This window comes from Tetrao urogallus (genome assembly GCF_951394365.1).
Source record: "Tetrao urogallus genome assembly, chromosome: 4".
NCBI lineage: Eukaryota > Metazoa > Chordata > Aves > Galliformes > Phasianidae > Tetrao > Tetrao urogallus.
The window spans coordinates 31963700-31979049 of record NC_136817.1 but is presented as its reverse complement, the minus strand read 5'-3'; the positions used below and the strand labels follow the sequence as shown (position 1 = coordinate 31979049).

General features: G+C 49.6%; 3 protein-coding genes across 3 annotated transcripts; all 3 read left to right on the top strand.

Annotated features, from left to right (window-relative positions):
* Window positions 1-4183: 4183 nt before the first annotated feature.
* On the top strand, window positions 4184-5655 carry LOC306945684 (sulfotransferase 1 family member D1-like; the record flags this gene model as incomplete). The annotated part of the gene is made up of 7 exons (XM_079534457.1): window positions 4184-4328; window positions 4433-4558; window positions 4639-4736; window positions 4835-4961; window positions 5044-5138; window positions 5242-5422; window positions 5543-5655. The coding sequence occupies 7 exons, from the start codon at window positions 4184-4186 to the stop codon at window positions 5653-5655; spliced, it is 885 nt and encodes a 294-aa protein (XP_079390583.1).
* Window positions 5656-7260: 1605 nt separating this feature from the next.
* LOC306945374 (sulfotransferase 1B1) lies at window positions 7261-8722 on the top strand (the record flags this gene model as incomplete). Its single annotated transcript, XM_079534100.1, has 6 exons — window positions 7261-7408; window positions 7527-7655; window positions 7774-7871; window positions 7984-8110; window positions 8193-8287; window positions 8357-8722. 6 exons carry the CDS (start codon window positions 7261-7263, stop codon window positions 8720-8722), a joined length of 963 nt encoding a protein of 320 aa, XP_079390226.1.
* Window positions 8723-9605: 883 nt separating this feature from the next.
* Window positions 9606-11072, top strand: LOC306945682 (sulfotransferase 1B1-like; the record flags this gene model as incomplete). The annotated part of the gene is made up of 7 exons (XM_079534454.1): window positions 9606-9753; window positions 9938-10066; window positions 10150-10247; window positions 10340-10466; window positions 10544-10638; window positions 10707-10887; window positions 10960-11072. The coding sequence occupies 7 exons, from the start codon at window positions 9606-9608 to the stop codon at window positions 11070-11072; spliced, it is 891 nt and encodes a 296-aa protein (XP_079390580.1).
* Between the last annotated feature and the right edge of the window lie 4278 nt (window positions 11073-15350).

Genomic DNA, 15350 nt, shown 5'->3' with positions numbered 1-15350 from the left:
CTGTTTTTGCGCCTTTAAGATTTCCACCTTGAGGAGATCATATCTGATTCAATTAAATAAAAAAAATTCAAGTAATATGGAATAGTATAATAAAGCTCTCATTTTACATTTAGCCTTGTTTAAATCACATAATACATTTAATGGAAATCTGTTCAGATTTCTCAATTGTAACTAAAAAATGGTCCATTAAATAAATATGAGTAAAGCACGTGTAAAACAGCTCAGAAATCAGTTTATTTATAGACAGCCACTAGAAATCATCATTCAGTACAGCTGCATCTACTAGGGTTTTTCTGGCATCAGTACTAAGTTTACTAGTATTCAACCCTATTAATCAACAATTAGAAAAGAAATATGAAATTACAGCTCTGTTTGGCAAGCTTGGATGTTAAAAATGTATTTTACCACTGCCAAACCCAGAATTATATCCAGGAATAGAAAATACAGGTATTATTTATAGATTGGACACTGCATCCTTCAGAGTAATTAAGGAAAAAGAGTCAAAAAGGAGGAAACACTCGCTCTCCTTCCACTGTCAGGCTATGGCTAACAGGTTGAATTTTATCTTTAGAGCTGTGAATGGGAGAGAACTGAAGAGAAGAAAAATAATGCTATTATTTAGTGTAACATTAATGAGATCAAACCTGCGATACTACACCCAACTCTCATGCCAGTTTTTTCATTACATCTACAGAGCTAGAAAAGGTACAGCAATAGGCATTAAAATGATACAAGAAAAGGAGAACACAGCTTAGAGCAAGATTTTAAGTAGGTTAATCTACCTAAAAAAGACTAAAAAGTTGATACCTTCAGCAAAAATAAGAGATACAAAATAAAAGCTGTATAACTAAAAGACAAGGCAAGGGCAATGGTTGAAGTCAAATGAAAACAAGTTTAAACAAGAAATAGAGCACAGATATTTTACTCTGATTAACTGCTTAAACTGATTATCTAGGGAAATGCAGAATTCTCATCCCCTGATGTATTCACATGATGACTAGAAGTGATACATTGCACAAACCACCTATGAGGCTTGACGCAGCAGTTAAGAGGGAAATGGAAAGGCCAACCCTTCATAGAACTACAGAGATTCCTTCCAGAAATTAAAAAACAATTCTATTAACTTGTCCATACTACTGTGAATGACTAAACCAAAGAAACATCATTATCAGGATAGCACACTACATCCAGAGCCACCATTACACACCTCAGGCTGTCCCAGGTTCTTCAGGCTCTCAACAGGCATGGAGCCAAAGCTCAGGATGCACTCATTTCATCCCTAGAACACCTGTCATGAGACACCTTTGCTGAAAACTCCCAAAGCTTCTGGAATCCCTAACTGCCTAAACATAAGGGAACTGCTGCCCCAAGGGCAACATGCAATCAGATTACCGTAGAGACTGCAGTGCCATATATAACTGTTTGAAGTGAACTTCAAAGTATCCATGAAAGACAAAGGCCAGAATCGTCATAGTTCTGTGATTTTCGGTTTTCAGTATTCCACATCATAACATCACGGGGGGCACTGGGAGTTTAACTGTTAATGCTCAAGTCCTGGGTACCTACCCAGAAGAGAAGAAGAACTGCATTCCCCAGGGGACTCTGCAGTCATGGAGAGGAGATGGAACTCCTGGCAAGGTCACCTGACGGGCTCTTTTTTCCTCTGTTCTTCTTTGTGGGCTCTGCTCCCACCTCCCTGCTGCTCAGCTGGACTGCACATCTCACCTCAGCGCTGTGGTGAGGCCTATCCACCTTTCGGACATTCTCTCTCTCTCTCATTATATTTATTAGCTTCAATTCTGATTATATTGTATTATAGTGTGCTATCTTGCATTTCGATACTACATTTAGTAAACTAGTTTTTTTCTCCTCAGACCGTTGCTGCTGCTTTTAATTATTTTGGGGTCCCTTGTTCCCTTTTTCCAGAGGCACGGATCTTGCAAAATCCCTCTGCCCCGCTGGTCACAGAACTGGGCCAAACCAGCCCGTAAGCCACTGACAACAATCAAACAAATAAACAATCACTTACCCCTCTCTGAAGATCAAAGCTTGCCAAGCACTCCACAGGACAGAATCTCCAAGTGCAAACCCTTCCCTGGTGCTGGCCAGCCCTCAAATGCGGTCAGGCTGGCCACGAGTGAATTGCTCACACCTGCACTCCCAGAGCTGGCTCTGCCCCTTCACCAGGTGCTCAATCACTGGTTCAGGCCGAGCCTTAATGGTTCCCATAGAATTATATACAGGTGAATATGTACAATTTGCTTTTGTTGATCTGCCACCCATGGATCTAAGACCTCAGCTTGGTACAATGCTAGATCCAAGGAGTGGTGACAAGTCTCCCTCTTGATCTATTTTCACTCTTTAGTAGCTATTGCCTAAATTTACCTCAAAGTAGCTATTAAGGGAATAACACCTGCGCTAAAGTAACCCAACCAGGTGGGACAAGACACTTCTCTGTTCCTTTAGCTGTAGGAATCACATTAGATATGTGATATTCTTCCTCTCTTCAGCTGCTCCATGTCCTGCCATGGGAGGAGATGGCTCTGACTGCTCCTCCTTAAAAACAAAACTACCTGACCATCTGCCTTTCATCAGTTCTACTTCAGGGGTTTCATTTGTAATGGCTTTGGTAGAAAGTGTGTAATTATTTCTGAAGATCAGTCTTTACTGCCTATCTCTGATCAGAAAAATATCCATACCAGGAGAAGCAGAACTTTCACAATTCCCTAGAAAATAATTAGGGGAAAGGTTGGACATCTTAAAATAGCCACAAAATCCTCACTGCAGGGAGGAATCAAAACAAGCGGCATAAGAGATTGCCATTCTATCTCATTGCTGTCTTTTTAAATTTTGCTTCTTTTGCTGGCTAACAGTACTTCACATCTTAATTGCAATATTTTGATTCTAATGGTTAGAAGAAATATTTTATTACAGTCATATGATACCAACTGACCTAAACATAAAGAATGTCTGGAATCAGATGCTATTCCTTGAATTACTTGCTACATGAGATGAAGTTGGCCTTTCAGCTGTAAAGCTTGTGAGATTTGTTCTGCCTCAGTCAGCTCATTAATTCAAAGAACTTGAATTCAACTCTTAATACATCTTAATCTTTTAGTGGCATAAAATGTCACGCTTTGTATTTCCTTTAGAGAAGGTAATACAGACTTTTTTATATATGCACATGAGCGCCCATGCAATTATTTCATAGTCACTTGATAGTACTTCTGCAACTTTCCAGTTTAAGATAAGGTATGAATATTATTTCAGATACCTGAAAAGAGAAGTATGAAAACAAATTATCTTTAATGGAAGCACCATCACACAGATAAAATTCCCAAATTAACTGGAACTCAAAGCACCCTGATATCCAAAATACACCCTATATAATTACCACAATTTTAAAAAAATATTATATTCATTTTCTATATATGCTTCATGGTTTCAACAGCTACAGACCCATAAGTTAGAAAACACACTGAAATGTACTGAGTTTATTAATCATGTAAGGACAGTACAATAGAAGTATTATTAAATTTAACTTCTTAGTTCTGAAACTGCTTGTTTTGGAACACATTAAGAGGAGGTCAACACAGGCACTGCAGTCTGCAATTCATGTATTAGATCGCCAATTTCACGAGGCCGGGAACCGCACAGGCCCCGGCATCCGCTACCACAGCGCCCTCTCGCGGGCGCGGCGCAGCGCACACGGTCGCCTATCGCTGCAGGGCGGCGCGAGTGGGCGGTTCGCACTCGGCCGTTGTTAAACGGGACGGTGCATGTTCGGGTTCTGGCAGGCCGAACCAGCGAAGGGGATGGGGGACGACGTGCTCCGCACCCCCCCCTCCCCTCCCCCCCCCCCTTCCCTCCCTCCCCCTTGGGTTTTGCTGGGCTCAGGCATTCCCTGCCCTTGCCGAGCAGCGTTTCACTATTCCGCTGGCACTTAAAAGAAACCATCTAACAGCAAAACTGTGCCGTGGGGCTGCTGTAGGAGCAGGAGGAACTCTTGTCCTGCTTGAGCACGTCTCATTCCAAAAGGACCGACTGCTTTTTCAGTAGAAAAAAGCTCAGTGGGGCCAGGCAAGGAGGCTCTCGCTGCCCTTTAGGGCCACACGTGATGTGGGATGGACTTTGCCTTCCCTTGGGCTCAGGCACAGACAGTGTGTGGGCACCGGCTGCCAGCATGGGAAAGGATGAGGTGCTCAGGCAAGAGCTTGGCCGCCTTCATGACATCCCACTCTACAAATCCTTTGTGGCAGGCTGGCCACAGGTGGAGGCCTTCCAAGCCCAGCACGATGACCTGCTCATCGCTACCTACCCCAAGTCTGGTAAGTGGCTCCAGGGGAGATGGGGAGGAGAAAGATGGGGCACAGCTGGGTAGTTCACAGCTCCTACACTGCTGGCCCCTGTAATGCTTACCCATGGGCTGCAGGCACAACATGGCTGAGTGAGATCCTGGATGCAATCTACCATGATGGCAACTTGGAGAAGTGTCGGCGGGATGCGATCTATAACAGGGTGCCCTTCCTGGAGATGAAGGTCCCTGGGATACTGAGCGGTGAGCATCTGAGGGCTGTGCAGGGAAGGAGCAGTGCTGGAGCGGGTGTGGGGTCAGGGCACTGAGCCTCCATCCTACAGGTGTTGAACAGCTGGAGAAAACCCCATCCCCACGGTTGGTGAAGACCCATCTGCCAGTTCACCTCCTCCCGGCCTCCTTCCAGGAGAAGGACTGCAAGGTAATGTATTGAAGCAGCTCCCAGTCTCTCTCCCTTTGGGGCACTAGTGAGGGGACACCACTGCTGCCCCCCCCAGTCACAGCCTTGGCTCCTTTCAGGTGATCTATATGGCTCGCAATGCCAAGGACGTCGTAGTCTCCTACTACTACTTCTACCAGATGGCCAAGATCCACCCTGATCCTGGCACACTGAGCGAGTTCCTGCAGGCATTCATGGATGGGAAAGGTAGGACTCCCCTGATAAATGCCAGTGAGGAGGGCATCCTTTGCTGTGCCATTTTTCAGCTAACCCTACCCACATCCTGCAGTGGCCTATGGGTCCTGGTACAAGCATGTGAAGGGCTGGTGGGAGAAGAGGCACGAGAAGCGGCTTCTCTACCTCTTCTATGAGGATATGAAGAAGGTGAGGATAATCTGGAGGGAGGGTCTGGAGCCTACCCCTGCTGCCCCAAGCAATTTCTGAGGGAGTGCCAGCAGCAAGCATCCCCACTCCTGCTGCTCCTCAGGACCCATGGGGAGAGGTTCAGAAAATCCTGCAGTTCCTGGACAAGGAGGTGGCAGAGGAGATGGTGGCAAGGATCCTCCATCACACCTCCTTCAAGGAGATGAAGAAGAACCCTACCGCCAACTATGAGACAATGCCCACTACACTGATGGACCACAGCCTCTCCCCATTCATGCGGAAAGGTGGGTTTTGGCTTGCGGTGCCTGGTGAGTGGAATCCCCAGGCCACACTGCAGCCCTCATCTGTGGACGCAGATATTTGGAGGGGCAGGTTTTGCCTCACATGCTTTCCTACCCCCTCAGGCATCTGCGGCGACTGGGCGAATCACTTCACTGTGGCTCAGAATGAGTGCTTTGACCGGCACTACCAGCAGCACATGGCAGGCTCGGATCTCTGCTTCCAGATGGAGGCATGAGGGGTGCACACTGTGGGGGCTCGGCACCCAGTGGGGAGCAGGCACTGGATTCCTGCTGCAGCAGTGCCAGACTGGGGCACGCTACCATTCGTTTTTATTCCTGTAATAAATTGCAATAGACAGAATATTGCCAAGAAGCTCAACAATTGCTCTGTGAGTGGAAAAACCCCGAAGCAGCCAGAAGGTACCCACTGCCCCACAGTACCTCTTTGCCTAGGTGTGTTTATGCCTCTGAATTGCTGCAGATTGCTTTGCAGAGTGGGCAGTAGCAGGGCAGAAATATCCATTGCCATTGTACCAGCCCCAGGTTGGCAGGGCAAAGGCAAGAGGAAACACCTCATGCCCCACTCAACTCCAGCACCCATTCACTAGCATAGTGACATGGGATCATCCCTGCTAACCCACAGTTGCAATGCTTCTGCTCAGGCATCACTGGGGTAACCTGCTCTCCATCCCTTTGGCATCAAGGATTTTGCTCTGGAGCCTCAAATCTCACACCTATGCCATTTCCAGCTTTGTTTTTTTGAGTTTCCAAAATAGTGACTTTCGGTACTGAGGAACATCTCCACGTGTCTCCAGCTGCTGGCTTTGCCAAAAAGATATGCAACCTCCCTCCCAGCACAGCGTGTCTCCCTTAAATTCTTTTCCCAGCAGTGCTCTGGCTGCTGCTGGCACTGCTCTTTTGCAATTGTGTAAACTTTAGACCCTCCTTCTGGGCACGAGCCTAAGTGCTGTGTCATAGCAATGAGCTCCATGCAAGTGACACCCTTCCCCAGCTCCATTTAGGATTGGGTGCTGAGCTCGGCTCATCATAGGTGCTGGACTCACTCCTCAACCCGCCTTCGGCTCCAGACCCTGCATGCCCTTTCCCTCCCCCAATGACGTCCCGATTCCCAAGCACCTCCCCGTGCCTCCATCTTCTGTGTGGGGAAAGGAAAACAAAGCCCCCCGTGTCTGCTGGCAGAGAATCCCTACTCTTCGCGTCACACAGCAGCAGGTAATGAGCAGCCCCCAACCAGCCTCTGAAACGCTAAACCTCAAGGCCGGAGGGGCTCAGGAGGGGGGAATCTGATTTCCCTGCCAGCTGCAGAGTGTTGGCTAGCCACTCGCTGGTCGATCTCTGCAATGCCAGCTTTGTGGGGTGGTGCGTGCAGGCCCTAAGAAATGGGTCTGGGAATCTCTACGATCACAAAAGGGGTCTAGAGACAGGTCCAGGTCTTTGGTTTGCCAGATGCATTGGTGTGTCATGCCACCCACACCAACACAAGGAAAAGGACAAGTTATCCTTCAGGACCCGCCCTTTGCCCAAGGGGCAGCACTCACTTTTCTCAAAACTCTTCTTCTGCTGCCCCAAAAGCTGATGCCAGGCAGGATAATGGGCTTTTTCCCCTCTTGGCACCCTCTTTTTCCCCACCTTTGGCACCAAAATTCAGGGGTTCCCAATATACCTCACAGGAGGCAGGCGCCACTTCCCAGGACACCAGCACACCAGACAGGGTTTCCTCCCATGGCCACTGAGCTCAGCAGGAATTTCAGGGCCTGAACAGGGTTGAGGTGGCCCTGTGATGACCACACTGCTATCCTGTGTCCCTTGTCCCCATCAGAATGGGCACAATGGATGCCTATCTGCGCCAGCCCTGGAGCACTGTGCATGCCATCCCCATGGTTACTGCCTTTGCTCAGAACTGGGAGAGAGTGGATAACTTCCAGAGCCGCCCTGATGACATCGTGGTGGCCACCTTCCCCAAGTCTGGTGAGCAGCCTCAGCATGGTAGAGGGGCCATGCATGGGAAGATTCAAGGTGCATTTGGGTGCCTGTGATGAGTTAGGCAGGAACAGCACCAGCCAGAACCTTGTCCCTTCCATCCCAGGCACCACATGGATCAGCGAGATCGTGGACATGATCCTTCAGGGTGGTGACCCCAAGAAGTGCAAGCGGGATGCCATTGTCAACCGGGTGCCCATGCTGGAGTTTGCTGCCCCCGGGCAGATGCCAGCAGGTAGTGGGCTTTGGGCAAAGGTTACCCCCAGGTTGGAGGGGCCACACTGGCTAAAAAGTGTGGGAGCAGGTTGTAGTTTTCAGGTGTATCCTGCTAGCAGTAGGAGTGCTTTTTGTAGGCACAGAGCAGCTGGAGGACATGCCATCCCCTCGTATCATCAAGACTCATATCCCAGCTGCCATCTTACCCCAAACCTTCTGGGACAAAGGCTGCAAGGTAACAAAGTTGGAGAGGACATAACAGGAGGGACGCTGCAAACTAAGGGTATGACCAGCCCTACTAGCACCTTGCAAATCCCCATGTGCCACCAACACCAGCTCCTCTGCAGATGATCTATGTGGGCCGCAATGCCAAGGACGTGGCTGTCTCCTACTACCACTTTGACCTGATGAACCAGCTGCACCCTCACCCAGGGACATGGAACCAGTACCTGGAGGCTTTCATGGCCGGCAAAGGTGGAGGGGGACCCATGGGAGCATATGGGGATGCTGAGGGTGCTGCCATGTGGTGACGTTCATGGCCACTCTCCCCACACAGTGGCCTATGGTTCTTGGTTCGACCACGTGCGGGGCTACTGGGAGCGCCGGCAGGAGCACCCCATCCTCTACCTCTTCTATGAGGACATGAAGGAGGTGAGGGGCTGGGGCTGATGGTGGCTGAGGCTTGGTGGTACTGGGGTTGAACACCAGCCCTTGCCTCAGGATCTCTGCCGGGAGATTGCCAAGGTGGCCCAGTTCCTGGGGCAGGAGCTGACGGAGGTGGCACTGGAGGCCATTGCCCGTCACACATCCTTTGAGGCCATGCGGGACAATCCCAGCACCAACTACAGTGTTGTGCCCTCCCACATCATGGACCAGGGGGTCTCCCCCTTCATGCGCAAAGGTGAGCAGCCACAGAGGGCTCCCAGGCCCCTCATCTCCTCTGGCCCCACTCACTCCCTTCTCACCCTCCCAGGCATCACCGGTGACTGGAAGAACCACTTCACCGTGGCCCAGAGTGCGCACTTTGACCAGTACTATGCGCAGAAGATGGCGGGCACCAACCTGTGCTTCCGCACACACATCTGAGATTCCTTCTCCTGTCTTAATTCCACAGCCCTGTATCGCCCACCCACGCCCACGGGACCACCTGAGCAACACCATGTGCTCTTTCCTCTTTCTTGGTGCTGCTAGAGAGAAATAAAGTGTCCTTGCTGAGCCTACTCTGTGTGCTGGCTGCTGCATCCCTGTGCTTGCCTCATCCCTGTGCTTGCCTCATCCCTGACACACCTATGATCATTCCCCAGACTGGGGCCACCGAGTTCAGTACCCATGAACTCCGAACTTCCCTGGCGCTTGCTCCTCCTTCCTTGTATGTAGACTGCTGACAAACATTTCCTCCCACACATACTCCGTCCTCCTCACTTCTATTCCAGAGCTTCCGCTGGACCTGAGCCTCCCTGTCCTCTGCTGCTACCTTGCCTGTGCCACCCTCCCGGTATCACCATCCTGTTGCTCTCCCGCTGTCACCACCCTTGTGCAGAGCGCACACTGCCAGGTGAGGCCTCCTGCCTATACTCAGCCCCTTGGAACTGTAGGTGCCTCATGGGACCAAGTGGGCAGGGCTGCTCAAAGACTTGTGGGACCCAGCCCCTGGCATGACAAGGCATGGGGTTTGGACTCTGCAGGGGTGCATACAGCACCCCAAAGCCTCCTCCATGGATGGGAGCTGCTGCAGGATGTTCCCAGTCCTTGTCTCCATGCTTCCCTCCCTAGATAGGAGGAGAGGAGTGGTGCTCGGGGTGGTGCTTCTACTACCCAGGACACCTTTGGGGCTCCACTCACTGTTCTAGAGGCTGCAACTCTCCAGCTGTGCATGCAGACTGGTACCCACAGGCCAGGAGGACAAAGGGGTCCTAGGCTGCTCCCCCAAGCAGTTGCCTCCCATGAGTCCTCCACTGTCCCCATCAGGATGGCTACGGTGGACAGATACCTGCGCCAGCCCTGGAGCTTGGTGCATGGCATCCCCATGGTCTGTGCCTTTGCCCCAAACTGGGAACGCGTAGACAACTTCCAGAGCCGCCCTGAAGACATTGTGGTGGCCACCTTCCCCAAGTCTGGTGAGCAGACCAAATCCCAGCTGTGGTGGTCCTGGGGTCAAACATGTGGCACAGTCAGGACCTGCTATCTTGGGAAGGCGCATGTGGACTTTCCTTTCATCCCACAGTACTCATTTGGAGTCTGGGGACTTTGGTGGTGCTGAGAGTCTCTTCAATATCTTCCCCAATGGGCCAATTTCCCCAGGCACCACCTGGGTCAGTGAGATTGTGGACATGATCCTGCAAGGTGGCGATCCTGAGAAGTGCAAACGGGATGCAATCACCAAACGGGTACCTATGTTGGAATTTGCTGCCCCTGGGGAGATGCCAGCAGGTAGAGGGGGAAGGGCTTATCTGGGGGCACCCCACCAGGGGCTGTGCCCAGAGGCACACAGGAAAATCCTTTGTGGTCCCCAGGAACAGAGGTGCTAGCTACCATGCACTCACCCCGTGTGGTCAAGAGCCACCTGCCTGCACATATCCTGCCCAAATCCTTCTGGGACAATGGTTGCAAGGTAGCCCTCAACTTCGGTCTTCCCAGCACTGTATGTGGTGTTCAGAGCCTCACCACTGGAGAACCAGGTGCTGTCACCAGCCTCTTCCACAGATAATCTACGTGGGTCGCAATGCCAAGGACGTGGCCGTCTCCTTCTATTACTTTGACCTGATGAACAAGTTGGACCAACACCCAGGAACGTGGGACCAGTACCTGGAGGCGTTCATGGCCGGCAAAGGTGAGGGGAACCCATGGGAGCACACGGGGACACTGAAGGTGCTGCCATGCACCCTCATGGTTGCTTTCCCCACACAGTGGCCTATGGTTCTTGGTTCGACCACGTGCGGGGCTACTGGGAGCGCCGGCAGGAGCACCCCATCCTCTACCTCTTCTATGAGGACATGAAGGAGGTGAGGGGCTGGGGCTGATGGTGGCTGAGGCTTGGTGGTACGGGGCTGAGCACCAGCCCTTGCCTCAGGATCTCTGCCGGGAGATTGTTAAGGTGGCCCAGTTCCTGGGGCGGGAGCTGACGGAGGTGGCACTGGAGGCCATTGCCCGTCACACATCCTTTGAGGCCATGCGGGACAATCCCAGCACCAACTACAGCACTGTGCCCTCCCACCTCATGGACCATAGCGTCTCTCCCTTCATGCGCAAAGGTAAGCAACCTTAGTGGGTTCCCAGACTCCCTGGATCCTCTGGCCCCACTCACTCCCTTCTCATCCCCCTAGGCATCACCGGTGACTGGAAGAACCATTTCACCATGGCCCAGAATGCACACTTTGACCAGTACTATGCACAGAAGATGATGGGCACCGACCTGTGCTTCCGCACAGAAATCTGAGTCTCACACACCTTCAGATTTCTGCTTTTGCAAAAATAAAAGAGTTTTACTTCTGCCTTCCCACTGTCTCCCCAGCATCATTTCACGCTCATTTGATACCAGCTGCATCACTATATTGAGCATCATCCACTAGGACACACATCTAGCTGTGCACACACAGCTTTTTGGGGGGAGGAATAAATAAGTCAGAGATGTGCTTCCAACACATGGGAAACAAATATGTTTTCTGTCTCCTGTGCACATCTCTGCTGCCACCCTGCACACAGTGGTCCAGTGTCCACCATCTCCATCCTCATATATCCATCAGCAGGTGCTGATGACAAGCTCCCACTGAGGTCACACAGCAGCTGAGCCATGGGAAAGAAGCATGGTAAGTGGAATGGGGCCAAAAGCATCCCTGGCACTGCCGAGAGAGAGCTGTAGTCCTGTTTACTGTCAGAGACCTGGAACATCCACTACTGCTGTCTCTGAAGGAATCTCTCTGAAGGTGTGATTTCTTTCCCAGATGCAGGTGAAGTGATCCAAGGCATTCAATAATGACATTCTGGTTTTGCTGGGTGTTGCTTGTTTTGTTTTTACGCCCCTTATTTCTTGCACCAACACAGCCACCAGTCTTTCATTCACATTCATCTCACCCCATTCTCTGGCATTCCATGGGTGTTCCTCAGGCCATCATCCCCTGGCCATGTATTTCTATGCTGAAGAAATCTGTACGAACGCTGGATTGCTCCTGGCAGTCCTTCTCGCAGCCCCTCAGCACCACAACATGACAACTAGCTGCAGGAATTTCCTTTCACTTCTGCTCCTGCTGCTTCCAGAAAGCACCACTGCTTTTGCCAGACTGCTCCAACACGCATGCAAATGACTTGGTTTTAATTTGTTCCAGGCACTTCCTGTCCTCTACAAAGCCTTTGCATGCCTGTGTTGATACAAAGCCAGGTCTTGCAACATTCCCTCCTCTTCCCTTCCTCTTGCTTCTCAAGTGGCACGCTGCACTCACATCAGCAAAAAAAAAATAAAATTATCCCTTTTGTAATTCCCCCTATACAGAGGTGGGCTCTGCTCTGCCTCCAGATTGCTTTCTTAGACTACAAAGCCTGCAGGTGGATAATGCATGGAATCAAAGATAGGTACAATTGGTGAATTTGGTCAAAATTTAGCAGAGATCTCATTTGTTTTTCATTCTCTGTGGAGCTTCTAAAATATAAATGCATTATGAAATGTAAGTAAATTCCTGCATAGCTCAAAGCAATGGCTGCTGTACACTCGTTGCCAGAGCCCATGACAGCCTGGTCTTTTCCTGATTGCTCGGTGGGACAACTCCCTGCTGAGTCCAAACTTCATGCACTAAAATCAATTACCTCTGAGCTGACCTTGCTCAGGGAAAACCCTGACACAGACAGGGCTGAAAAGGCACTGGATGGCTTCCACCATACCTACACTCTCCCATTTGCAGATCCGGTGGTGCCCGTGGCTCATAACAGTCCTGCAGGAGGGCTGACACCAGTCTCTCCTGACAAGATGAAGCACTGACTGTACACAAAGCTTGGCCTGGATCCTTTCTCTTTTTTTTTTTTTTTTTTTTTTTTTTTTTTCCCTTGCAGAGTGGAAAGGCCCAAGCATGAGCTATCCCACTGTCTGTATACTTACATGCAAAGGTGTCCATGCAGCATCCGAGCAGCAGTGGAGAGAATTAAAAATCTGAAACTGAACAAGGAAATATTGTAAGCAGAGGTACATTTTGTTCTCTTGCAATGCTGAGATAAAGTCACAAGCTGGCTGAGAAATGGCATTATGGCACAGGTCTCAGCTCATCACCTGTTGCTGGAGTTTCCCTCTTACGCTTGGGGACTGCGAGGGCATCAGTTTTCTACTGTGGACAGCATGTGTTCCTCCATCTAACTTCCCATCTCAACCCACACTTGGGGATGAAACAATCTCCAAACAACCTCAGTCTTCTCCACCCACACATTGCCCTCCCTTTCAAATACTTGTCTTTTACCAATTCAAGACTTCCAAGTTTCTGTTTAGCTCCAAGACTGCTTTCTGGAAATAACACATAGGAAACATGATGTGATTCGGTGCTTCTCAGGGCAAATGCCTCCCTTCTCAGCTCAGGTGCTGAATTTTTGAGGTGCCGGTGGTCATCGAGGCTTTCTTGCCGTCACATTTGGGAAGATGTGGAAGATGTTTTTGTACCTGTGTGTGAAAAACATGAGGCTGGATGCCCTAACCTTTATGTCATTAAACTTGAGTAACCTACAGCTAGCCATCAGAGATCAGAAGTTGCATCAGTTTCTGCAGCCATTATGCTGAGTAATGCTAGATATGTAAAAGTGCAGGCACGTAATACCATTCACTTTCTTCAGCTTACTTTTCTTTTGTTTGCTGGATTTCATCCTCAAATCCTCTTAAGGCTTATCTTTTCTGCGTTAAGAGTAATGTGAGCACCACCTTTAAAATATGTCCTCTCAAATCCTACCCTTAAAGGAAGGCTTTAACCCTCTGGTTCCTCTGGCAATAGCTCTTGGCTTCTACAGAGGAATTTGTTACTGGGGGTTTAGAAGATGGTAAAGGTATAGAGGGCAAGACATATGAGGAGTGGATGAGGTCCCTGGGTTTGCTCAGCCCAGAGCAGAGGAAGCTGAGGGGAGACCTCATGGCAGCTACAGCTCCTCACAGGGAGCGGAGGGGCAGCGCTGAGCTCTGCTCTCTGTGACAGCGACAGAACCTGAGGGAACGGCATGGAGCTGTGTCAGGGGAGGACCACGAGAGTGTTTAGGGAAAGGCTCTGCACCAGTGGACATGGAACAGGCTGCCCAGGGAGCGGGCACAGCCCCAGGCTGCTGGAGTTCAGGGAATATTTGGGCAACGCTCTCAGACATAGGGTTTGGGTTTTGGGTGGTCCTGTGTGGAGCCAGGGGTTTGACTCAGCGAGCCTTGCAGACCACTTCCAACTCAGGATATTGTATGATTCTATGATTCTCAACTGAGTTTGCCATTCCAAGCATCAGTACAGATGAGGAATGACTGGATTGAGAGCAGCCCTGTGTGCACTTGCAGCCTGGAAAGCCAACCACATGCCGGGCTGCAACAGAAGAAGTATGGCCAGCAGAGCGAGGGAGGCTATTGTTATCTTCTACTCCACTCACAAGATTCCACCTGCAAGGAATAATGGTTTTAAACTAAAGGATGGTAGATAGAGATCAGATGTAAGGAAAACACTCTTCACTGTGAGGGTGTTGAGGCACTGGCACAGAGAGCCTGTGGATGTCCATCCCTGGGCCAGGCTGAATGGGGCCCTGGGCAGCCTGATCTGGTGGGTAGCAACCAGCCCACAGCAGAGAGTTGGAACTGGATGGGCTTTAAGGTCCCTTCCGACCCAAGCCATTATCTGATTCTACAATTGCAGAAAAACTGCTGGAGGTGAAGCCAATTACTGTCACAACATGCTGCATGCTGGTATAATTGCCCCAAACAGAGGGTTTAGAAAGTTTATGTATTACAGCCAAAATTTAAGATAAATACAGACATGTATCTTCAGATTTGTATAGTTACCAGTTAGTAACATTTACCTCAACTTTTGGAACCAAATGCCACTCGCAGTACTTAACAGCAAGGCTAACATGCAACTCTTGAAAAGCTTTGCAAACAAAGTACAAGATACTCTTTGTTCCAGTTTGTAAGTGAGTCTATTATATAACAACCAATTTTTTTTTTATAACAGCTAGGACCTTAATGGGAGCAAAAAATATTTTTAGCCTCAGAAACCGTATCTCTGACCTACAGAATGCAAATCCTTCTGAGAATCTGGCTCTGTAGCAACATCACAATATTCCCTAGCACAGAGAAGACCATCCAAACTATTAGATTACCAAAGCACAACAAAGCAATGAATAATCCTGGAAGACATGCCTCCTTATGATCATCCCATATTGTATTGCTCCCTCCTATTGAAAATACATGTTCAGGGTGAAACTTATTTAAAGTCCTGCCCAGTGCCAAGCCTTGCCAGAGCTGCCCAGGCTCAGAGCAGGTGAGCTGCAACACACAGAAGCAAACCAGCACAGCACATTGCATCGTATGAACCAGAGCACAATGATGATTTTGCACCTTGGAAGGCTCTTCTAGGTAAGAGATTTGCTGCATGGCATTGCTTCTTTCAACTTGCTGAACCATGTTAGATTGAGCATACCATGTTCTGTCCCATTTTGATTCCTAGTGATTAAAAGCTCCTTTCAAGACATAGTGCTTACATTTCCAAAAGAGAGACAGCCC